This window comes from Ruditapes philippinarum, unplaced genomic scaffold, assembly GCF_026571515.1.
Source record: "Ruditapes philippinarum isolate M1 unplaced genomic scaffold, ASM2657151v2 ctg5696_1_1_1_1, whole genome shotgun sequence".
Lineage (NCBI taxonomy): Eukaryota > Metazoa > Mollusca > Bivalvia > Venerida > Veneridae > Ruditapes > Ruditapes philippinarum.
The window spans coordinates 33,864-59,118 of NW_026864013.1; the positions used below are offsets into that span (position 1 = coordinate 33,864).

At 32.4% G+C, this 25,255-nt stretch overlaps 3 protein-coding genes across 3 annotated transcripts; 2 read left to right on the forward strand and 1 right to left on the reverse strand.

Annotated features, from left to right (window-relative positions):
- Positions 1-1,060: 1,060 nt before the first annotated feature.
- LOC132724091 (NADH dehydrogenase [ubiquinone] iron-sulfur protein 4, mitochondrial-like) lies at positions 1,061-10,439 on the reverse strand. Its single transcript, XM_060708901.1, has 5 exons — positions 10,326-10,439; positions 6,175-6,289; positions 5,478-5,653; positions 4,207-4,280; positions 1,061-1,470 (listed from the first exon to the last, which is right to left on the reverse strand). Exons 1-5 carry the CDS (start codon positions 10,385-10,387, stop codon positions 1,367-1,369), a joined length of 531 nt encoding a protein of 176 aa, XP_060564884.1. The 5' UTR covers positions 10,388-10,439; the 3' UTR covers positions 1,061-1,366.
- Positions 10,440-13,064: 2,625 nt separating this feature from the next.
- On the forward strand, positions 13,065-18,733 carry LOC132724101 (cytosolic iron-sulfur assembly component 2A-like). Its single transcript, XM_060708913.1, is given in 6 exon segments — positions 13,065-13,345; positions 15,815-15,979; positions 16,792-16,841; positions 17,188-17,199; positions 17,201-17,234; positions 17,967-18,733. Coding segments are annotated over 6 exon segments (555 nt in total). The 5' UTR covers positions 13,065-13,158; the 3' UTR covers positions 18,074-18,733.
- Positions 18,734-21,673: 2,940 nt separating this feature from the next.
- On the forward strand, positions 21,674-23,616 carry LOC132724100 (GATA zinc finger domain-containing protein 15-like). Its single transcript, XM_060708912.1, is given in 3 exon segments — positions 21,674-21,688; positions 23,046-23,519; positions 23,521-23,616. Coding segments are annotated over 3 exon segments (585 nt in total).
- The last annotated feature ends 1,639 nt before the right edge of the window (positions 23,617-25,255 follow it).

Here is a 25,255-nt window from a genome sequence, read left to right on the forward strand (position 1 = left end):
TTCTGTAAAATTTGGCCGCAGCGAAAATTCCTTCCTTTACTGCCATCTACACCTTAAGGTTGTTCATCCCTGTAAGTTTAGGCAAAATCTGCCATCCGGTTTAAGAGGAGTTGCGTTCACAAAATTTCTACATAGTATAGTGAAAAAATCAACAAAGGGCCATAATTCTGTTAAATTTGGTCCCAGCAAAAATTCCTTCCTTTACTACCATCTACACATTAAGGTTGTTCATCCCTGGAAGTTTAAGCAAAATCTGTCATCCGGTTTAAGAGGAGTTGCGTTCACAAAATTTCTACATAGTATATAGTGAAAAAATCAACAAAGGGCCATAATTCTGTAAAATTTGGTCGCAGCGAAAATTCCTTCCTTTACTACCATCTACACATTAAGGTTGTTCATCCCTGTAAGTTTAAGCAAAATCTGCCATCCGGTTTAAGAGGAGTTGCGTTCACAAGATTTCGGGATGTACGGACGGACTGACGGACGGACAAGTGCAACGCTATATGCTCCCACATTGTGGGGGCATAAAAACGTCACAAGGTTTGGTAAAAGTTAACTAAGAATACTGATGAAAACGATGGATGTGGTTTGCTTTGACAAAATGAAAATAGGGACTTGGGATAAGTTAACGTACAATGTATGAAAATCTACTCGAATTAACATTAATCTAAAGAGCCAAAATATCATTTCCGTGGATAATATAGGTGCTATGGGAAACGCCAAAATATTAATTCAGATGTAAGGACAAACTTTGTAGGATTCATAAATGTTTGAGTCCAGGTTTTACGAAAATTTTAATGCATTAATTTTTTGGTCATATCTTGTAGTTAGCCAATCTTACCGACTTTCCTGGTTAACTAACTGGCAAATATCAATTTTTCAGCAACTGAATCATCATTTGAATGAATAGACTCTAGTAAAAAAAAAATTTCAGATATATATACAAAGGTATAATAATATGGAGGGCGCACATACATGTACATTACATGAATTAACTTACATGTCTTAAAAGAAACCAACAATAACTTAGTCTAATGGATGTACAGACAACAAAACAACACAATTTATATAACAATATTTTCATTTACAAGTTACATCATAGAAAAATTAAATAATTTTTTTATTAGCAAACTCCAACAGATGTTTATAACTGAATTAGTTCTTGTAAAATAAAGTTCTTTCGTTTTAGTAGAAATTTTATCCCTGTGCAAAATCTTTATGACGGAAAACTTTACTTCAAATCTGAATGCGCTGTGCATTGAATAGTTTCCAATGGGTAATGCAATAAATGTAGATCTCAGTTTCATATTCATGTTATAAAAAAACACACACAAAAAAATCCTTCTTCAATCTATTACAGTATAATTTATTTAGTAGAGACCCTAGTTTTCTTATTCCAACTGAAATTTGCTCCGTAAGATTTGTGTTTAAATGTTGTCTTCTGAGGTTTGTCTACATAACACTCCAAACCTGAAAACATAAAAAACAAATGACATTTTAACAACAAAACAAATGAGCCACGTCACGACAAAACCAACATAGTGCGTTTGCGACCAGCATGGATCCAGACCAGCCAGCGCATCCGCGCAGACTGATCAGGATCCATGCTGTTCGCTATCAGTTTCTCTACTTGTGATAGAGTTGGTAAGCGAACAGCATGGATCCTGATCAGACTGCGCTGATGCGCTGGCTGGTCTGGATCCATGCTGGTCACAAACGCACTATGTTGGTTTTATCGTGATGCGGCTCAAATATGAGGCTAATATATATATACACTGTAAACAAATAGATACACAGTAAATTCTGCTTATAACGATATAGCCGAATTTATATTGTTATATCCATATCATTATATCCAAGAGGCAACCAATTTGAAAACAAGAGCCGGGACCAATGCGCAGACAGCTTCATTATAAGCAGTACATCGCTATTAGTGATGTCTTTTAAGGTAGAACACCACTAATGGGGACTATAAGGAACTGTAAAATTGACAACATAGGACAGTTACATGTCTTCAAGGTCACCTGTATTCAAAATTTACTGTGTGGTTTACGAGTTACGGACATTTTTTCTGAACTAAAGCTTTGCAATTAGAAGGGCTTTTTCAGAAATGAGGAAACTCTTAAATTATCTATAATAAATTATCATCATTATGAAAAATGTTTTCCTATTGCTCATTGTTAAGAAACACATTATGACATTCAGGTAACAAATTAAACAAGCAGAATGATTGCTTCTAAATGAAATGTTTTAATATGTATAACAAGAGCTGTCGGTAGGACAGCAACGCTCGACTATTCTTAGTGCTTGATAGTAAAAAAAATGCTTGATACAGTTACCTCCTCCTGTTTACAGGTTGGGGTCATGATGGTGAACAAGTGTGCAAAGTTTCAAAGCCATATGTCAATGGACTTTGAAAATATTTGAACTATTACAAAAACTTTAACGTAAATTCTAAGTCGAAAAAGGGGCATAATTCTGTCAAAATGCTTGATAGAGTTACCTCCTCCTGTCTACAGGTTGGGGTCATGATGGTGAACAAGTGTGCAAAGTTTCAAAGCCATATGTCAATGGACTTTGAAAATATTTGAACTATTACAAAAACTTTAACGTAAATTCTAAGTCGAAAAAGGGGCATAATTCTGTCAAAATGCTTGATAGAGTTACCTCCTCCTGTCTACAGGTTGGGGTCATGATGGTGAACAAGTGTGCAAAGTTTCAAAGCCATATGTCAATGGACTTTGAAAATATTTGAACTATTACAAAAACTTTAACGTAAATTCTAAGTCGAAAAAGGGGCTTTATTCTGTCAAAATGCTTGATAGAGTTACCTCCTCCTGTCTACAGGTTGGGGTCATGATGGTGAACAAGTGTGCAAAGTTTCAAAGCCATATGTCAATGGACTTTGAAAATATTTGAACTATTACAAAAACTTTAACGTAAATTCTAAGTCGAAAAAGGGGCATAATTCTGTCAAAATGCTTGATAGAGTTACCTCCTCCTGTCTACAGGTTGGGGTCATGATGATGAACAAGTGTGCAAAGTTTCAAAGCCATATGTCAATGGACTTTGAAAATATTTGAACTATTACAAAAACTTTAACATAAGTGGTTACGCCGACGCCGACGCTCGGGTGACTGCAATAGCTCTACTTATTCTTATCGAATAGTCGAGCTAAAAATGTAACCCTACCCCACCCAATTTAAACAATTATTTGACCATTTCCTTATGTAAAAAACCTTATTTAAAATAGCCCTAAAATTTCCACAATGAGGGGCTGTTTTCAAAGTTTGCCTAAATTTTCTTAAATGTATACTGGTTGGTCTTGCAAAGTATAAAATACTTTTACAGTATAGTTTTTATTTTATTAAACTTTGAAAATATCTGGTATCATATTTTCTATCAAATTTGGCATTATTTAGCAAATAAATACCTACAATAATTATATAATTAAAATGAAACATTTTTTTCTTCCATTAGGGATCTGAAAGATTCATAAAAAATGTTTAAAAGAAAAAAAAGAAAGAAAAAAAAGTTGCCCCTTCTCGGGTTTGAACCCACGCCCCTCAGTTTCAATATTACACTTGACAGTGATTCTAGCCTATTTGGGTACTCTTCAATGTGGAGTGCATTAGAGGTGTACTACCTTAAGTTGAGTTTACTTATTTGTAAAATTACGTATCTAATATTAGCAAACAGTCATCTATAGTTAATAAGTTGTTCTAATGTAATCACAGAATATAAGCAAGTAACAAGTAAGAGAGCAATAGCTTTGATTACATAGAACTTATTGACCATCAAGAAAACTTACCCTTATAGTATGAAAAATTCCCCCAAAAAAGAAAATCATCACTTTGATAAAAAATATTTTCATTTACCTTTTTGAAAAAGTTTTCCATTTTAATGATGACTAAGCAGCTTTGAGTAAATATTTCATATATCTATGATGATTTTAGTGAAATGGAAAAAGAACCACTGAAATGCACTTATGTCTTATGGATTATCTGCTTTTTCAAAATGGGTTTCTATATTGATACTGAACAAGTATTACAAGTTGAATATCCTTGATGGTTCATGGGAATGGACCTCAATAAAAGTATTAACCAAGGAAAAGCTATTGTCATGACATTCTACATTTGTATCTTCAAAAAGTGGAGTATTATGTTTTACCTTAAGATGTCAAAGCAGGTAATTAAAGATTCTTACCATTTTTTTCACAAAATTCAACTGCAGCTTCACTGCTTGCAAACTCCAAATGTACATTGGATAATGGATCACCCCTGCAAGATATATGGATATACAGACCTTTTATTAACATTCCATAATTTTCTGATGAAAATAACATCATTACATTATAAGATATAAGTATTTTAAGTATTCCATGCTTATCAAAAGTGTGATGATTTTCGGGGACATTTTTGTGGTTTTAATGTCACTGAAATTGTAAAACTCCTGTCAGCTTTCAAACTTTACTGACCAATTGAGGAGGGCCCAAGGTACCCCTTGATGCGTTATCTATCTCACAAGTCACCACAGTAGAACCACTGACTCTGTAAAATGTAGAAATACATTACTGCAACACTATGTTTTTACAGTAGATTACTATAAAGCTTTTAACAAAGTTATACATAAAATTACCGAAAAGTTATTCTATTCTGCTCACAATCAAAAGTTCATAGTATGAAGTTAAAAAACTGCATTGCAACAACATATCATTCAGATGTTAAGGGTGAAAAAAGTCATGTATTGACCAGCAGTAAACAGTGTTCGAAATTAGCAGTAGTCCGATAGCCCCTGACTACTTAATTTCTCCTTGGGCCACCAACTTTTCACAATAACAAGCCCGACCAGACTACTGTATTTTCAGAGGCAATATAAACAACTGTTTTGAACAAATGAATCGTGCAAGTGAAATGTCTTTTGGGCTAGTGAATATTCCAAACTGATAGTCCGACCAGCCTAGTTGATTCAAATCCTAATTTCTTACACTGAGTAAAGTCATGTATTGACCACTGGCCAGCATAAGTGTATAATTTTGACACACTTCAAACCAAATGCATTTCGTCGTTTAACAGACTGAGCAATCAAATTCATTATTACAGTCTAATGCACACCTTATAATTAAGACATACTGTATGATTCCAGTTGTAGCATTAAAAAGTCAAATAACAACCTGATAATTCTCTGCTAAATATAGTTCTACATATTTCTGATAACTCTTTTTGTATAAGGATAATAGAATAGAAGTAATTATCAATCTTTCTTGCATTATAGTTCAATAATACATTGGGGTACAGTTAATTCAAATGCTTTGTAATCAATCACTCTGTAAGTCAGTCAGGCCTACAAGTTTTCATGACTATATTATATCACTGCATAAGTGAACAGGAACCGTGAATACTTCTACAAAAAACCAATCAAATTAACATTTTTTTTCAAAGTATACCCTTTTTTTCCAGAATTTTTTTTTAACTTACGTAGATTGCCAGCCCATTAAAGGGTTTTCCCAGCGTTCTCTAGTATCATAGTCCATTCTCCATTTATTAAGACCAAAAGTTCCACTCTGCATAGCATTTCTTGCTGGCATGTAGATTCGTACCCTCCTTGTCTTGACATGCTCCTCTGGCATACCATTGAGCAGTGACATGTCTTCCTGTAATATATCAAAATGTTATTCATACCAAACTTTATTAAAAAAAAACTAACCAATTTAAGTGGTGATGAATCATTATAAACTATTATGAAAATATTATTAAATAAATTGATGGTAGCCTGTCAGTGAACATTTATTTATAAAATCTGAATATAGTTCATTTAACTTTTTAGCTTACTACTTTTGTCTCTGTACACACAACTAGGCAGTAGCTGGAATTATTGAATACCCATTATCTCTTAATAGTTATACTTTTCTATTGCATTGGGTAATTAGAAAGTCACTCACTTATGATGCAACTAAACTGGAAACCAACCAATCTTTATAACTATAAGAGTAAAGCACTTTTGACGGCCTACATGAGATTGGTCTCATGTCACAGTATTAATCCAACTCATATTTAACTCTGCAGATTCTTTTGTTTTAATTTAAAACAAATGACAATTGTTGGAAGTTACAGCCTATACTAACTAAGTATGGTATTCATGTTTGGAAATTTCAAAATATCACACTACACTTACAACACTGGGGACAATAATTGTGTCACGCTCAGTGTGTTTTGGAGCAACTTCTCCCATAGCAGCAGATACGCTCTCAGCTCCTGTGACCTTTACACTACTGTCATCTGCCAGAGTTCTGAAATATAAAGCATTTATTAAAGATATATCTAAATTGCCTATATTTTTCACTTTAAACAACAAAGTTTCTGTCTAAAAAATTGAAATCATACGATTTGCCATGTAAAAGAAAAATACATGTAGTCTAAAAAAATTTTTGGTAACAAATAAACCTATAAGTAATAACAGATAAGTGATCATTTTGCTTAGCCCACAGAAGCTCAAAAACAAGTTCAGATTAAAGAGCAAAATGTGCGTTCCCAAGTATGTTCAAGGAAAATTATCAGAACAATAGTTTTAAACTATGAATTTGATTAGATGCAAACTTTACTGGTAGTCAGACTATTCTCTCCCTTACCAGTTCCTCCCTGGCGGTTCTCTCCCTATTTTGGGGGAGAACTGTCTGCATATTTGCAAATAAGCAGCCAGTTCCTCCCAGTTTTCATTTTTAACACATTATTATAATATTTAAGTATTTAGATGTTAAATAAATGGGTAAGTTTATTATTAATTGATAAAGTTAGAATTTTTTACATACTTTTGTAAAATGAAGACAGGAGTTCAATGCACACACAATGAAGGTGTTGATAGGATTAAAATACCTGGAAAAGGTGTTTAATTTACAGGCACTTTTCAGCTGATCAACATAAAACATAATATAAAATATAACTTAATATCAAACACATTCTTCATTTAGATTAAGAAAAAACTAAAATGATCTTATAAAAAAAATTGGGGGAGATTTTACTGTCTGCATATTTCAAATTTGGGAGAGAACCGTCAGGGGAGGAAATGGTTTGGGAGAGAATCGTCAGGGAGAGGAACTTGTAAGACAGAGAATAGTCTGTCATTCACTTTACTGAGGATGATAAATCATGCACACGACTATACTGCTTGAACCAACTACCAACCCCACCCTCACCTGTTTTTATTGTATTTTTGGGACTTTTGAAAATGTCAATTTCTTGACCAACTTGTAGGCTCGTGCCTACATAGCCTAATAGTAGCTACGCCGATGGTTAGGGTTTTAGAACATGGATTTTGTTAATATACGTACCTGGTAAACACATTTATGTGAATAGGAATATTAAAGCTTCGAATTTTCTTCATAAAAATGCTATATTTTGTATGAAATAAATGTGAAAAACACTTGCATACAAAAGAATTTTTTTTATGTAAGCATAATTTGTAATATCTGGACATTTCCCGTACAAAGTTCATCCCGGTATAAAGTACTTTGAGGCTGAGTGTAAATTAATTTAACTGTTAATTTAGCATAATATGTCTGACCATTTTACAGGTGGGGGGAAAATCCCGGGATCACCTATAGAAAAGCCGGGACCCGGGATCGCATTAAACATATAGTAATCCCGGGAATTGACCACCTACTCTTGGTGTATTATTATTATTATCATCATTTGAATGTTTTTGTAGAGATTTCTGAATAAGTTTGATTTGTAGTAGTAATAAAAAATCTTTAATAATAACGTATTTTTTAACGATTTCAAGATCGTATTAAAAAATATAGGGATCCCGGAAATTGACCAGTCTAAGAAGATATTTTTCAGATAAGCCGGGATCGTATTAAAACTTATAGGGATCCCGGAAATTGGCCAGTTCAAGAATATAGTTTTCAGAAAAGCCGGGATCGTATTAAAACATATAGGGATCCCAGGAATTGACCAGTTCAAGAATATAGTCTTTAATTCTTCCAATTAATTATAGGCATATATGTGATTTCCGCATTTTAAGTTTGTTAATAAATAGCTCTAAATATATTTATATCCTAAGTTAAATTAATTTAACATTCATTACAGACAATAAAAATAAAAACTTAACGTTTAATCGCCTTTCATTACGACAATAATCAACACAAATATAGGTTATTAGTTTTCCCTCTATATCTAATACGATCCCGGATCCCAGGCGTCCCGGGATTTTCCCCCCACCCATTTTACATACGATTTATACAGTGAGATACGCAACTGGTTATCTTTACTCGAAAAACTACTGATAAGAATAATAAGACCCGTGCAAACGTATGCCCTGTCTACAAAAAAGGTGATACAAGTGATCCAGCAAACTATCGCCCAATTTCCCTTACATGCATCCTCTGTAAAACACTCGAACACATAGTTGCCTCTCAACTATCCTCTCACTTTACCACCCACAACATACTCTTTGATCTTCAGCATGGATTCAGAGAAAGACGATCATGTGAGACACAACTCATTGACCTTACTGATTACCTTGTGAACAACCTTTCAAATGGCAAACAAACAGATCTATCTCATACTTCTTGACTTCTCCAAAGCTTTTGATAAAGTAAACCATCTTAAACTCTTAGATACCCTTCAAGAACATGGTGTTTGTCCTCAAATTCTAAACTGGATACAGTCCTTCCTTATTGGCCGTAGACAGACTGTAGTTGTGGATAGTGACTGCTCATCTGAAGTCCCAGTTACCTCTGGAGTGCCCTAAGGCTCTGTCCTAGGGCCGCTCTGTTTCCTTCTATATATCAACAAGTTACCATCTTCTGTCCTCAAATCCCAAGTCAGATTATTTGCAGACGACACTGCTGTATACCTAACCATCAATTCCTCCTCAGACCCCCCCAACTCTCCAACATGATCTAGACAATATGGTTCTGTGGGAGAAGCAGTGGGACATGGAGTTTAACCCTTCAAAATGCCAAGTCATCCATATCACCAAAAATAAAACCATAATTAAACACAAATATAATTATGCTCCATGGCCAAGTCCTAGAGTCTGTTACAAATGCTAAATATCTCGGACTAGATCTATCTGCTGACCTTAAATTCAATACACATATATCTCGAATAACTTCCAATGCAAACAGATCCCTTGGCTTTATTAAAAGAAATGTCATTACTAAAAATGAGAAAGCAAAAGAACTAGCATACAAGTCCCTGGTCCGCCCACAGGTTGAATATGCCTCAACTATTTGGTTTCCTTACACTAAAACCAATATTGACAAAGTTGAGATGATCCAGAGATGTGCAATAAGATGGGTTAAAAGGGATTACTCCCCTCACTCTAGTGTCACAGCCATGCAGGAAGAACTGGGCTGGCGATCCCTTGAACATCGCAGACTGGACTGTAGACTGATAATGTTTTATAAGATATACCATAACCTAGTTGCAATTAATCTCCCAACTTATGTTGAAACCCCACATAGATTAACCAGACATATGCATCCCTTATCCCTACGCCAAATACAGGTATCCTCCGACTACCATAACAGTGTAAGAAATTAGGATTTGAATCCACTAGGCTGGTCGGACTACCAGATTGGAATATTCACTAGCCCAAAAGACATTTCACTAGCATTATTCATTTGTTCAAAACAGTTGTTTATATTGCCTCTGAAAATGCAGTAGCCTGGTCGGGCTTGTTACTGTGAAAAGTTGGTAGCCCGAGGAGAAATTTAGTAGTCTGGGACTATAGGACTACTGCTAATTTTGAACACTGCCATAAGTACTCTTTCTTCCCTCATAGCATTATACTATGGAATAAACTTCCTAGTAACATTGCCACCCTGCCCAACCTGAGTCAGTTCAAACAGGCAGTGGTGGGTTTGCAGTACTAGTCTTACTCCCAGTATTTTTAAACTATTTTATCTCTTATCATCTTGTTTCACTATTAACATTTTAACCATGACTAGAATACATTTTCAGTCTCACCTTCCAAGCATGTCAATGTTTGGACTTTTCTTTTTTAGCTTCTCTCTTCACCTTTTACTAACAATCCGACGTGCACTAAATTCCTGCCTTTAACACTCGTAAGAGGGGTTGGCAGTATCCAGAGATAGATAGAATAGCCTGTCGTCTGCTAGTTGTGAAAGTGTTTAAGGGTGTATTGTCTGTGCCAAAGAAATTATGACTGGGTGGGGTACTTTTATATCTCGGTTCGCCCTTGGGATTTTGCTTGCAAGTTCATTAAAAACATGGGTTATAATAAAATTTTAGCACCTTCGAATAATTGGAATATAATATAGCTACCACACTAGAAAAATAAATGTCAAATTAACCAACCTGAATAATTGTCTAGCTAAAAAAACATTGCGGCTGCTCAAGAATCTCATCTTGGCAGCCATTTTGAAGGTTGAACAGCACTAAATATGGCACAGGCTAAAACGCAGACGCTTATGCAGGCAATATAGGATATATAGTTAAACGCAGACAATATAGATATAGGAAAAGAAGTATATGCTCGCCCGTATGGTTCATTCCGGTGGCGAGGGTAAACAAACCAAACACACACACACACACACACACACACACACACACACACACACACACACTAGATATAGAGTGTTTTCACAAAACGCGGACAATATAGAACAAGAAGGTGTAAATTACACCCTGCAAAGCTGTTTTTAGATTTGTATTTCAAGATAAAAATTTAAAGATATTAGAGATTTATAGGTATTAATATTAAAATAATAAATTAGAATTTTAAGGAATAGAAATATTTTTATAATTATATTTTAGTAATAATAATAATAACAGGCAAGTATATTAACGTTAATATACGTACCTGATAATAATAATAATTTTATTAATAATTATGATTTTTATACTCAGTCCATTTACAAAGTAATCATCAAATAGTTAATAAAACAATGTTATAAAGCATTTATAATTATTAAAAAAAAAACAATATGTTGTAAAAATATAAATATAATTATCATTAAAAAAATGTGTTTATCATATCAAATCACTATATATATCTACATTGTCTGCGCGTTTCTTGCGAGTACTATATACACTATATCGTCTGCATTTTACTATATGTTCTATACTGTTAATAAAAGAAATACATGTCTGTAAAATTTATTTTCACTTTATATCTATATTGTCTGCGTTTCTCGTGCAAGTACTATAATACTCTACATCGTCTGCATTTTATTATATGTTCTATACTGTTAATAAAAGAAAAACATGTCTGTAAAATTCATTTTCACTATATATCTATATTGTCTGCGTTTCTCGTGCAAGTACTATATACTCTATATCGTCTGCATTTTACTATATGTTCTATACTGTTAATAAAAGAAATACATGTCTGCAAAATTCATTTTCACTATATATCTATATTGTCTGCGTTTCTCGCAAGTACTACACACTCTATATCGTCTGCATTTTACTATATTTTCTATACTGTTAATAAAAGAAATACATGTCTGCAACATTCATTTTCACTATATATCTATATTGTCTGCGTTTCTTGCAAGTACTATATACTCTATATTTCGTCTGCATTTTACTATATGTTCTATACTGTTAATAAAAGAAATGCATGTCTGCAAAATTCATTTTCACTATATATCTACATGTATATTGTCTGCGTTTCTCGCAAGTACTATATACTCTATATCGTCTACATTTTACTACATATCTATATTGTCTGCGTTTCTCGCAAGTACTATATACTCTGCAAAACTCATTTTCATTATACATGTATATCTCTATTGTCTGCGTTTCTTGCAAGTACTATATACTCTATAATTAACCCTTCTCACAAAAATTAAACATGTCTCGGTTTTAACTAAGAGTGATTATCATGTGTGTGTTGTAATATCAAGGCACAACATAATATATTTGTGTGCTATACTGATAGATGTCATGTTAGCTAGTGATTTGTTGTGTGATTTATTTGTTTGGACAATAAGTCACATAAAACAAAGGGCAAACATGCCAAAATTATTATGTGGAGGGTTGTCATTCTTATCAACTGTATGTTTTTCTTCTTACTGTGATCTATTCTCCCACGAAGTTTCGAATTAATATCTAATAATTAAAGCCTTTTGAGTTATGTTCTGGACAAAATATTATACAAGAAAAGAAATAAAGGACAGTACATCAAGACAAAGAAGTAAAGTATCATCAAACTTGTGCACTGCGTTGCTCCTCATTGAGATATATCCGTTTATAAGTTTTAATCTAATATACTAAAAACTGTTATGTTCTGGACAAATTTAAAGCATGAAAAGTAAAAAAAATTACTAAATTTCTGAAAAGAAGAGTCATCATTATTGTGCAATGCACCCCTCCTTAACAAAGTATAACCACCTATGAAGTTTCAAGTTAGCATTTTGAATAATTAATACATAAATACTCTTTCAAAGGCACAATGCCATAACCCTTAAGGCAAAAAGTAATAATTTGGATAATCTAAGGCAACCAATAATTTCAAAGTAAACTTGCATATAAAGGGACATAATTAACTCTATCTGAATTCTGAAGTAAACTGATTGCAAAGAAAATCTAATTTCACCTGTGCCCATAATTAGAAAAAATATTTTTGATCATTGACCTGATTCTAAATAAAAGTATTTTTTGTTGTTGTTGTTGACATAGAATACCTGCGTGCCAGATGACAATTTAATCATTTTTATTCATTAATAGTACATATTTTGCGGAACCAATAATTTCACAGAAAACTTGCTTAAAATGGGACATAACTTGATGCGAAAACAGAATTAAAAACTGTGTTTTGATATATCATACATGTATGCCAAATATAAACACAGTCAGCCCAGAAAATTTGCTTATAAGGGGGCATAACTCTTATCAACTGAAGAACCCAATGATTTCATGTAAAAATAAATGCTTATAAATGATATTAAAGTGGTATTATTTTGACAGAAATGTCATAAAGATTCCCGCGTCTGTACATGTGACTTACTGAAACAAATCATGCAATGTCTATCTAAGCTTGTTCAAGCTGCATCGAAATATGGAAAACATTTAGCGGTGTTCATTCGACCGACGATACTCTTCAAAAAAGTTGTCCAGTTCACTGATGTCCCATTAAGAGATTGAAGTAACAATTAGTATTTAGGATTTATAAATAAGGTGACTTATGCAGTCAATAAATAATTTATTTTCAAAGCTAACTTTCCGTTCAAATGATACTGAAGTTAAACAACAGATAGATGTTGGGACATCAGTTGATTCCGTCACAGTGTCAGCTGAGGTGAAGGGAGACAACCAGGAGACCACCAAAGTCATGACTGCAGAGATGGTGATGATGAGGGAGACTGTCTATGGTAAACTGTTTGAGGTGTAAAGATTGTGTTTGATTTGAGAATTAAGTGAAAACAAACACCGGATGTCATATCAGTCTGTCCGAAAAATGTCTGTCTCCGGTCGGTCTATTTACCCCAAGACACCCCAAGACTACCATAGATTATCCAAAGACTACCTTAAGATACCCCAAGACACCACAATACCACCCCAAGACACTTTTACTGACATATATTTTTTATACGGTCTTAATTTTACTTTGTTTACGGGAGGTAACTATGTGATTTCACATGTACACATTGAATTATCTCCATTCATTTATTTCCCTATATTTTTTTAATGTAAAATTAATTATATTCTTTTTTGGGGCAAAATAGTTTACAACAATGAAATAACTCCAAGATTGCGAGGTTTTGGTGTAGTGCAAGTTTAAGTCTGCGACAATGTCTTTTTATGTCAGTGGCATATTTTTGATGCCCGATTATTTAATCGATCATATTCTGTTTTATAATATTTTTTTTTATTTCACCTGCCCCACATTTCCTTAGATTAACAAAGTCTTATTGTTTCAGTAAAATTTATTTAAATCACAATATTTTTTTCTATAAAAAGAATATATTTTATGTAAAAAGCCCATACATAATTGACAATATTTGATGTTTTGAATTTGAACAGTAACAAGACCATGATGACAGGTAAATAATCAGTTATAAAACTTAATTGGGTTAGTCCTAGGACTAACAATGACGAATGTGTATATTTCTGTCCCAGATTAGTCTTGGGGTGTCTTGGGGTAAATAGACCGACCCCTCTGACTCTGTTCCACCTTTGTGTCAGACCAATTTCCAGGATATTTTGATTGAAATTGTTACGCCTCAGAACTGTTAATAAGGTTTTTTTCCATATTTTGGCTGTGCAACCTGTTTTAATCCCAGAAATCATCAAAACATTTTTTCTGATTCAGGAAAAAAATCTTTTTGACCAATTTCCTGGATAGAAGTCTAAAAATATTACCTCTTGAGTGTTAAGTAGACAAGGTCTTTTTACCATATTTGGGCTGTTGTGCAGATATACACGCCTTTTAACACCTCCCCCCCCCCCTTTTTGTTGTCTCAAATGGTGAAAAAATGCCTTATTTAGGCCCACAACATTTGTTTTTGTTTGAGAAATGTGTTTTAAAAAAGAGGCTACTTTTTCGGCGCCGCCCCCATCCAAAAGATACATCAGGGGGTTGCCAGAAGGGGGATGTGCCCCGGGCCCTTCTGTTTGGGGGTTTGAAGGGGGCAGTAGTCCCCCTTATCACCAAAATTTTTTTTGATTTCTGAGACGCTAAAAATGATCCCAGGTCGATCATAAGGTAATGTGTAACCAACTTTGAAAAGCCTTTGACTTTATCTCAATCCATTCAGAAGTTGCAGCACTTTGAAATCAATTTTGATGAAAAAAAATTTACGCAAAATAGTGATTTTTGGCAATTTTGATATTTCCCTTTGTTGACATGGAAACAGGACCAGTCAACATTTGTGCCAAGTTTGATTAGTATTGAAGCAGTTTTTTATAGTTTTATAGCAATTTGAACTTGTAACGGGAGACTTTTCAATGAAAACAGCAATTTTTCACAAAATGTTCATGCAGAAATGGGTTAAGGTGACCCATAATGGTATTCAAACTAGAGCTAGAAATCACTTAAACAACCTTTTTGACAAATTTTCAGAATATTTGGGCTGAAAATGTTATATACACATGTATATATTATAATATAAATGAATAAACTAGTGAGATTGATTATATCTTATATGAAGTAACTATTTGTTTAAACAATATTTATTTCATATTCCATATTTTCAAACAAAATTTCAATGCATATATTACATCCAGGATTGAGTAGAAAGTTTAAAGCTTAAATGAAACTCTCTTCTAGTTAAGGCCCCCAATTGGTTACACGTTTAAACGGAAATGTTTCGATTTTCATTCGTAAACGTTTACAATATTTTTACCGTTTACAAGAAATGACCATATTGTCTTACAAAATATCTTAATCATTGCCTGTAATCATGGATTTTATCAATTCTAATTCAAATTGGTTTATTCCAAAGTAAAAAAAACAACAAAAAAACGGAAAATGGGTGTTTACAACCCTCCACACAGCATTCGCTCATGACATAATACATTTTTTGTAATGTTGATTTTCCTTTGATCTTTAAAAAAAAGAGCAAAATGGGGAAACAAATTCAATGCAGAAAATGTATGCCGATTCAATCATGATGAGCCTTAAACATTATTTATTTGTACATGTATCAAAAATAGAAAGTAAGTCATCATATGGCGACTCGAATACATGGTGTAAGATAGTACATAGATGTACCACTGTTTAAACAGTATCGTTTTGGTTCTTAACAATCGTGTAAACGTTTACAAAAAACTGTGAACGTTGGAGCCTTACTTCTAGTAGAAGTAACTATTATTATGCAGCATTTTATTTTTTTCTCCAGATCTTATCAAAGATATAAGGGATCCAGAAAAACCTCAGACGCTGGAAGAATTAAATGTTGTATCTGAAGATAATATATCTGTGGAGGAATTTTCTGATGATAAATTATATGTGAAAATAGTATTTGTTCCTACAGTGCCACATTGCTCATTAGCTTCTTTAATAGGTAAGTTAAGTTTTACCATTAAAATTTCTGTAAAAGCCACATTTTCTATGAAGATAAGTTACTTGATAAATTATATGTGAAAATAGTATTTGTTCCAACAGTGCCACATTGCTCATTAGCTTCTTTAATAGGTAAGTTAAGTCATATACCATTAAAATTTCTGTTAGAGCCACATTTTCTATGAAGATAAGTTACTTAATTTAAAGCAACATGTATGTAACTCATCTATAAATAAAGTTGACCAATATAATCATTAATTTTAATAATGGATTTACATTGTAATATGTTTCTCAATTATCAGTATGATTAGCAGTTTGTTTATATTGATGTACTAGTATTAAATTTGATTGGAAAAAAAGGTTAAAGCTGCAAGCTTTCAGATGAGCCAAAATATTTCAAGAAAATTACTAAGACTTGAGAAAAATATACTGAAATTTAAGAAAAGAGAAAAAGATTCAAGATTCAATTAATAATTTACATGTTATTTGCGATTAACACTGATTTTGCAGTACTTATCACCATATTCTGACCTACTGTGTGATTTTGCATACCGGTATTTTTACCTCTTGTTGGTAATTTACATGGATTGTAAGTGCCACTGGCAATGTGTTGATTACTTTCTTTGTTCACGTCACAATTTATTTCTTTTAAATACATTTTCAAAATTTTCATAAGATATGTGAATCAAGTTTTCTTCTGCAGTTGATACATAAAAAAATGTTAAATATTAATAATTTATTAAATAACAGTATTTTACTTACAGAATTGATTTTTTGACTGTTACATGAAACACAAAAAAATGTTTATTGCAGGGTTATGCTTAAGAAGGAAGTTGATAACCTGTTTTCCCGAAAAACATAAGGTGAGATTTTTTAAAGAATATCTTGTTTATTGTATTCGAAATTAATCAATATCAAAGATATCAGCAGCATCAATGATTTACTAAGTAAAACAGTTTCCACACCTGGTAACTACAATGTATTTGGTAATTAGGGTTTTTAAATATTTTAGCAAAACTGCTATAGTTTCATCTTTTCCACTTAATTATAATGTTTTTAATTATACCAAAGTAAGTACTTATTTGAACAGAAAATGTAGAAAAAAACTGCGACAGTATCAAGTAACTTCAAGTTATATAACTGTCTGTTTCTCAATAACTGCAGTAACATATAGGTAAATAATTATGTTCACACTTTCTTTATTTTCAGCTTGATATTTTTGGTGAAGGAAGGAAGTCATGACACTGCTGATGAAAGTACGAAAGTTTATAATCCCAATAATTACCGAAAAACACATAAAAACTTGCATACTTTATATTAAAGTATAAAAAATTTGAGAAATTTTACAGAATTATTTTTCAACATGAACATTATACAGTCAAGGTTTGATGACATCATGAAGAATAGCACATAATTTTACTTTGCAAAAAGTCATTTAAGATTTATTAACATCATAAGATAAGCATTGGAATAAAATTGAAAATTTGTTTTGCTTTACAAGTATAATCAAGTTCTATTTCTTTGTAAACACTTCTATTTTTACATGTGGCTGCACCTGACTCTTGAAATGCATGTATCAATTTTGATAAAGAAAATGAGTGTATTTGGGTTATCATGATACAATTTGACATAAGCTAATGTTAAACGATTCATTAGGGTTCGTAATCCATAGAGTCTGTATTTTCATACACTTGGAATAATTACATAGATATTACATTTACAGTATTGACTATGATAATTATTCTGATTATACACTTTACCTGGAGAGATTTATACTTACTGTTACAGTCATACAAGCAATTAACATCTAATTAGTAATTTCATATATGAATTATATATTGTGATATAGAAAGTTATTTATGTACTTATTAATCATAACTGAAAAGGAAATTCCTCAAGTTTGCACAACTCTGCAACCTAATATAAATTGAAAATGTAACATTTAATAAGTTTGAAATGAGCACTTAATTTTTAACTTTTTTTTTCAGTTAATAAACAAATCAATGACAAGGAGAGAATAGCAGCAGCAATGGAGAACCCAAATCTACGAGATCTTGTGGAAAAATGTATAAATGACGAGGGAGGTTATGGATAAACTATTAAATTAGATAATGTAAAAACAATATTCTAACAACTACAAATGGATCCTGATTCCTGTGCCAAATTATCTCAAACTTCCAAACATAATTATATTATAAAACATCAACAATAACAACAATCAGAGTATCAGTTATTGTCTAATAATGGTGGAGACAATATACTTAGGCCAAGGAGCATTTGTGTGTAATAATAATACGTATTAAAATGTGCAATTAATGACATGGTTTAGTGCAAATGGAGAATTATATCCATATACAATGAATTTAGTGAAGTTTAGGCTCTTCTATTAAGCTTCACAGACATGGTTTACATTGTACAACAACTTTGTTCATCCAAAAAGATTGCTTGATTTTTGCTATCATTGGCTATAACTTTGTTATGTATGAATGGTTGTCTTCATACTTGAACGCAACAATCGTTTGGACACGACCTTCAACTAGACCAAATTGATTATGACCTTAGCTCATCGGTGACCTTGACCTTGAAGGTCAAATAAATGAATATTGCTTGATTTTTGCTACAATTGGCTATAATTTAGTTATTTTTTGAATAGATTGTCGTCATACTTAAACACAACTACCACAAGGACAATGTCTTAAATTTGACCTTGATCTTTAAATGACCTTGAACATGAAGTTATTGTTATTTTTCAGTTTTTAGCTCGACTATTCGTAGAATAATCGAGCTAATGCAGTCACCCATTTGTCGGCGTCGGCGTCGGCGTCCCTGTGGTTAAGTTTTTGTATGTAAGCTGGTATCTCCATAACTACTGAAGGGAATGGATTGAAACTTCACACACTTGTTTTCTGTGATTATTTAAGATGATTGGCACAAGTCCCATGACTCTGATTTGCTTTTTTACATAATTATGCCCCTTTTTCGACTTAGAAATTCTTGGTTAAGTTTTTGTATGTAAGCTGGTATCTCCATAACTACTGAAGGGAATGGATTGAAACTTCACACACTTGTTCTCTGTGATTATCTTAGATGATTGGCACAAGTCCCATAACTCTTACTTGCTTTTTTACATAATTATGCCCCTTTTTCGACTAAGAAATTCTTGGTTAAGTTTTTGTATGTAAGCTGGTATCTCCATAACTACCGAAGGGAATGGATTGAAACTTCAAACACTTGTTCTCTGTGATTATCTAAGATGATTGGCACAAGTCCCATAACTCTGATTTGCTTTTTTTACATAATTATGCCCTTTTTCGACTTAGAAATTCTTGGTTAAGTTTTTTGTGTGTAAGCTGGTATCTCCATAACTACTGAAGGGAATGGATTGAAACTTCACACACTTGTTCTCTGTGATTATCTTAGATGATTGGCACAAGTCCCATAACTCTGATTTGCTTTTTTACATAATTATGCCCCTTTTTTCGACTTAGAAATTCTTGGTTAAGTTTTTGCGTGTAAGCTGGTATCTCCATAACTACTGAAGGGAATGGATTGAAACTTCACACACTTGTTCTCTTGCGATTATCTTAGATGATTGGCACAAGTCCCATAACTCTGATTTGCTTTTTTACATAATAATGCCCCTTTTTCGACTTAGAAATTCTTGGTTAAGTTTTGTATGTAAGCTGGTATCTCCATAACTACTGAAGGGAATGGATTGAAACTTCATACACTTGTTCTCTGTGATTATCTAAGATGATTGGCACAAGTCCCATAACTCTGATTTGCTTTTTTACATAATTATGCCCCTTGTTCGACTTAGAAATTCTTGGTTAAGTTTTTGCGTGTAAGCTGGTATCTCCATAACTACTGAAGGGAGTGGATTGAAACTTCACACACTTGTTCTCTGTGATTATCTAAGATGATTGGCACAAGTCCCATAACTCTGATTTGCTTTTTTGCATAATTATGCCCCTTTTTTATCTTAGAAAATCTTGGTTAAGTTTTTGCGTGTAAGCTGGTATCTCCATAACTACTGAAGGAAATGGATTGAAACTTCACACACTTGGTCTCTGTGATTTTTTAAGATGATTGGCACAAGTCCCATAACTCTGATTTACTTTTTCGCATAATTTTTCCCCTTTTTTTCGATTCATAAATTCGTGGTTAAGTTTTTGTGTGTAAGCTGGTATCTCCATAACTACTGAAGGGAATGGATTGAAACTTCACACACTTGTTCTCTGTGATTGTATTGAAACTTGAAGGGTTTGTACCTTTTCGTACAATTTTATGTATTCATATAGGTAAGCATTATTATACTCAATGAAACACCCTTGTGACAAATTTTCGAATAGTCGAGCGTTACTGTCCTCCGACAGTTCTTGTTTTGTTATAATTGGCTATAACTTTATAATTAATGAATATATTGTCTTCGAGATTGTGCAAAATGTTAAAGAAAATTTAATTGAACTTGACTTTCATTGACCATGACACTTGAAGTCAAATTTGTGAATTTTGATGCGTAAGTTTGCAAAATTTGTTATTTATTTATGGATTTGATTTATACTTGGACAAAAGAACCGATATGACAAAACCCGTATGATGAATAATTCTTTTTTGACCTTGACCATCAAGGTCAAATTATTGAAATTTGCATAAATTGTCAAAACTTTGTTATTTATTTATAGATTTGATTCATTTTTTGACAGAAGAATTGATATGACAAAACTGACATGTTTAAATTATCTGATATGACCAGATATAGACAAATAAAATTTTTTAAAGAATGCTCAAATAGAGACAAATTGAAAATGTGGCAGGCTCGCTTTGATTGAGCTTGTTCATTGACTACAGACATAGTGGTAATTGCAAGCTACTGCCCATGCCCCCATGCACCGGCTTAAGTAGAATTCAACATTTAAACATGATAATTGTGAGAACTTGAATTTGAAAACATCCACAGATGTGTTTATATGGCAGTATTCATCGAACCTGACAAAACTGACATAAGAGTAATTCAAATTTGACCTCGATTTTTAAATGACCTTGACTGTCAAATTTGTTGCATAAAAAATTGTTTGTAGGAAATCTATAATATTCTACCTCTGATGTGTTTGACTTTAGAAATAAGAAAAAGCTGGGACTGGCACCCGCTGGGTCCTGGCTCTTGTTATATTGATAATAGTTTCAATATAGTATGGTATAAATGATGTACAAACATGTCTTGATTCTTAACTTGAACAGCACCTTTCAAACTACATGTTAAAATGTTTTGACATTTTCTCTGTAAGTCATAATAATTATTTACTATTTAAAGATTGATTTAGCTCTAATTATGCTCAATTCAAGACAATTGCTTTTGTATTTTTCAAGCTTTTCAAAGGTAATAGGGCTGTTTAGCTCACTTCAAAATTAATAATTTTGTCTTTTAAGGTATGTCATTCTATCTGTGATATGAAAATTTATAATATAATGTATGATATAATAAACTTTAATTATTGTAGCATGATTTGTATTTTTTGTAATAACCAGAATTATCATGTTTATATAGATGTAAACACTAGTATTGTTCATAAACTAGTATTGAAATGAATGCATGGTTTTGATTGGTTAAAATAGTTCTCTTGATAAAAGATTGCAAAATTCCATTAAAGGCATAAGAAACAAATAAAGTTTTCATCTTTAGAAAAGGGCAAACATGGTTTTAGAGAATGTTAGATGCTCATTTAAAAAGTAGTGATAAATGTGAAATAAATTATCATCAGAGTAGCTAAATGTAAACAAAATACTATTTTGACTTCCATATAAAATACTATTTCACTATAACTGTACTTATAATTGCCAAAAACCAACAAATAAAAAGAAGGTTAAGGATAATGGTTAATGAGTTACTTTTTGGATAGTATAAAAGAACACCAAAATGAAAAAGCTGTTGAGAAAATAAAAGCATTTCTGAGTTATAATGAGCCTTGAAGACTTTCAGAATACTTCAGTTTATTAATTTTGTTGTTTCATTAATTTTGTAAACCACTGATTATCAGCATGAAAGATATAAAGTACCACTACATGAGACTAAGAGTTTTATACCATCACATAAAAAGACAGAGTATATAGGGATGCGCGGGGTGCGTGGATGGTTCATACATACACATGCCACCTGATGGTTGTCAAATCACTATCTTGATAAAAAAAAGCCCTGGTTTATGCAACTTGGTAGGAACCTGCCCCATATTGATTTTCAGGTCAAAGGCACAAGAGCAAAATATTGACCTTCAAAGAGCAATTACTATTGTAATGGTCCTAAAAATGTTTGTCTAGAAAAAAATGTATTTCTGGGAACAATTTTAGCTTGATAATTGGTCAACACACTTGTAACATCAAGCTCAGTAAATGTATTATAAATTATACACAGACCTGAACATCTGGTTCCAGATACATGTTGCTGTTTACTGTAGTGTTAGCAAGGCTTTTTGTGTTTAAATGTTGAATTCTGCTTAAGCCATTGCTAGGAAGCATGGACAGTACTTTGCTTTTCCAGTACTGTACATGTACAGACTCAATCAAACAATATTTACAATTTTGTCATTTTGGGCGTTTTTTAGGGATTATGTTTTTCTTTATATGAACACAGAAGAAAAAATAACACTAAAACTATCAAAATAATTACCTGTGTAGTTCTCTGCCAAGAGCTATAGGTTTTCAAACGTTTGCATTCACAACCTTGGGTGTTCCAGTAAAACAAAGAATTGGTTGTTCCAAAAAATTATTGAATAGCTAAATATTCAAGGGCTTCCTTCTTTAACCTCTTCAGTCCAAAATGGTCAGCATCCATTTTCTAGCCAGTGTTTCAAATCAAAAGAAACCTTTGCGCTCTTATACTGTGGTAGATCAACTGTTGGTTTCAGATCATTCCTGAATTATATAAATTAAAAATTAAATTAAAATTGAAATTAAAATTAAATTGAAATTATATTAAAACTATATTAAAACTATATAAAATTAAATTAAAAGAAGGTAATGTAACAGTAATAGAAATGAAACTGAAAATTTAACAACAAAAACATAAACAGAACAGTAACTATAACCAGAACAATAATAGGAACAGTAACTATAACCAGAACAATAACAGGAACAGTAACTATAACCAGAACAATAACAGGAACAGAAACTATAACTGGAACAGTAACTATAACCAGAACAATAACAGGAACAGTAACTATAACCAGAAAAATAACAGGAACAGTAACTATAACCAGAACAGGAACTATAACCAGAACAATAACAGGACCAGTAACTATAACCGGAACAGTAACTATAACCAGAACAGGAACAGTAACTATAACCAGAACAATAACAGGAAAAGTAACTATAACCTGAACAATAATGGGAACTATAACCAGAACAATAACGGGAACAGTAGCTTCAACTGGAACAGTAACTATAACTGGAACAATAACAGGAACATTTACTATAACGGGAACAATAACAGGAACAGTAACTATAACCAGAACAATAACAGGAACAGTAACTATAACCAGAACAATAACAAGAACAGTAAACCAGAACAATAACTGGAACAGTAACAATAACTTGAACAATAACATGGCAGTAACAAATAACAGGGAAATGACAGAACAGTAACAGTAAAGTAACTATAAAAATAACTGGAACAGTAACAGAATAGTAACAGGAACAATACTAGGAACAGTAACAATAACTTGAATAGTAACAGAACAGTATAACAGTAAACTAATTATAACAGGAACAGTAACAATAACAGGAACAGTAACAATAACTTGAACAGTAACTAAACAGTAACAGTAAACTAATTATAACAGGAACAGTAACAATAACAGGAACAGTAAATTAATTATAACAGTTAGTAACAGAAACAGTAATAGTTAATTATAAGTAACAGGAACAATAACAGAACAGTAACTATAACTGGAATAATAACAGGAACAGTAACAATAACCAGAACAGTAAAAATAACTTAAACAATAACAGAACAGTAACAGTAAAGTAACTATAACAGGAACAGTAAAGTAACTGTAACATTTAGTAACAGAAACAGTAACAATAACAGAACAATAAAGTAACAATAACAGTATAGTAACAGGAAAAATAACAGAACTGTAAAGTAACTATAACAGTAAAATAACTGAAACAATAACAGAACAGTAACAGTAAAGTAAAAATAAAATATGTAACAGTATATTCATTTAATATAAAATATGAAACTTACTTTGTATTGAGGATTTGGGTCCTAATCATACATTTCTGGGATGTTTCATTTTCTAGCAAAGAGTTGTTGACACTTCCCATACACTTATAGCTAGATTAGGTAATAACAGAACATCTGATTTACTTGAGCATTTTTATGTATGTGCTCCCTAAGACAAGCACTTCTTCCAGCTAAAGACTGTCTTATATTCTTTGCGTGTCACTATCTTTTTAAAACTCTCTTCAACAACATTAAAATTCGAAACAGGGTTTCTATTTTTCAGTTCTACATAAGTTGCTGACTGAATGTAACTGTACTTGATGACTGATATACAAACTTATAAATTAGCCAACTGTGAAATCAACTTTAGTGATTGAAAATTTAGATAAAGCAGTAAATGCACAAATAATACCATTTAGTACTACAGCATAAATTTAAAGGGCCTTCCCCAAAAGGGGTGAAATTAATCTCTACTCTTCCAACTCGTATTCACCCCAAAGTATACCCTTATTGGCAAGTGGTCATCAAATTGATTGTTTATAAAACATTTTCCAGGAAAGTCCTGGCTAACATTGACCCTGTGAGGGGCATGATTAACATCAATTTTGCAGAGGTTCACATGCTAAATATCTTAGCTCTATTAGCATTTATTTGTACATGTAGATTCGCAAAATAAGACCGAAATGTGTTTTCTCATACAAGACTAATTCAATTAAGTGACCTCAGCAGGCAAGCCAATATTGACCCAAGGGGCATGATATTTAAAGTATCAGTTTTGTAAAGCCCAAAAAGGCAATACTCAACATGCATGTGTCAAATTTCTAAACTCTATGCATTGTAGTTTCACCAAAATAAGACTATACAAAACCATATTAACTTATTGATCCATAGGGTGAGGCAATAGTGAGACATTTAGGGGCATGATTAATACCAGTTATTATGTGGTCTACAAAGTGATGTTACATGCCAAATATCTAAGCTGTGGACATCATAGTTTCACACAAAAATTCTCAGATGTCTTTTTCCTAAATAAGTTTATATAAATCAAGTCAAACC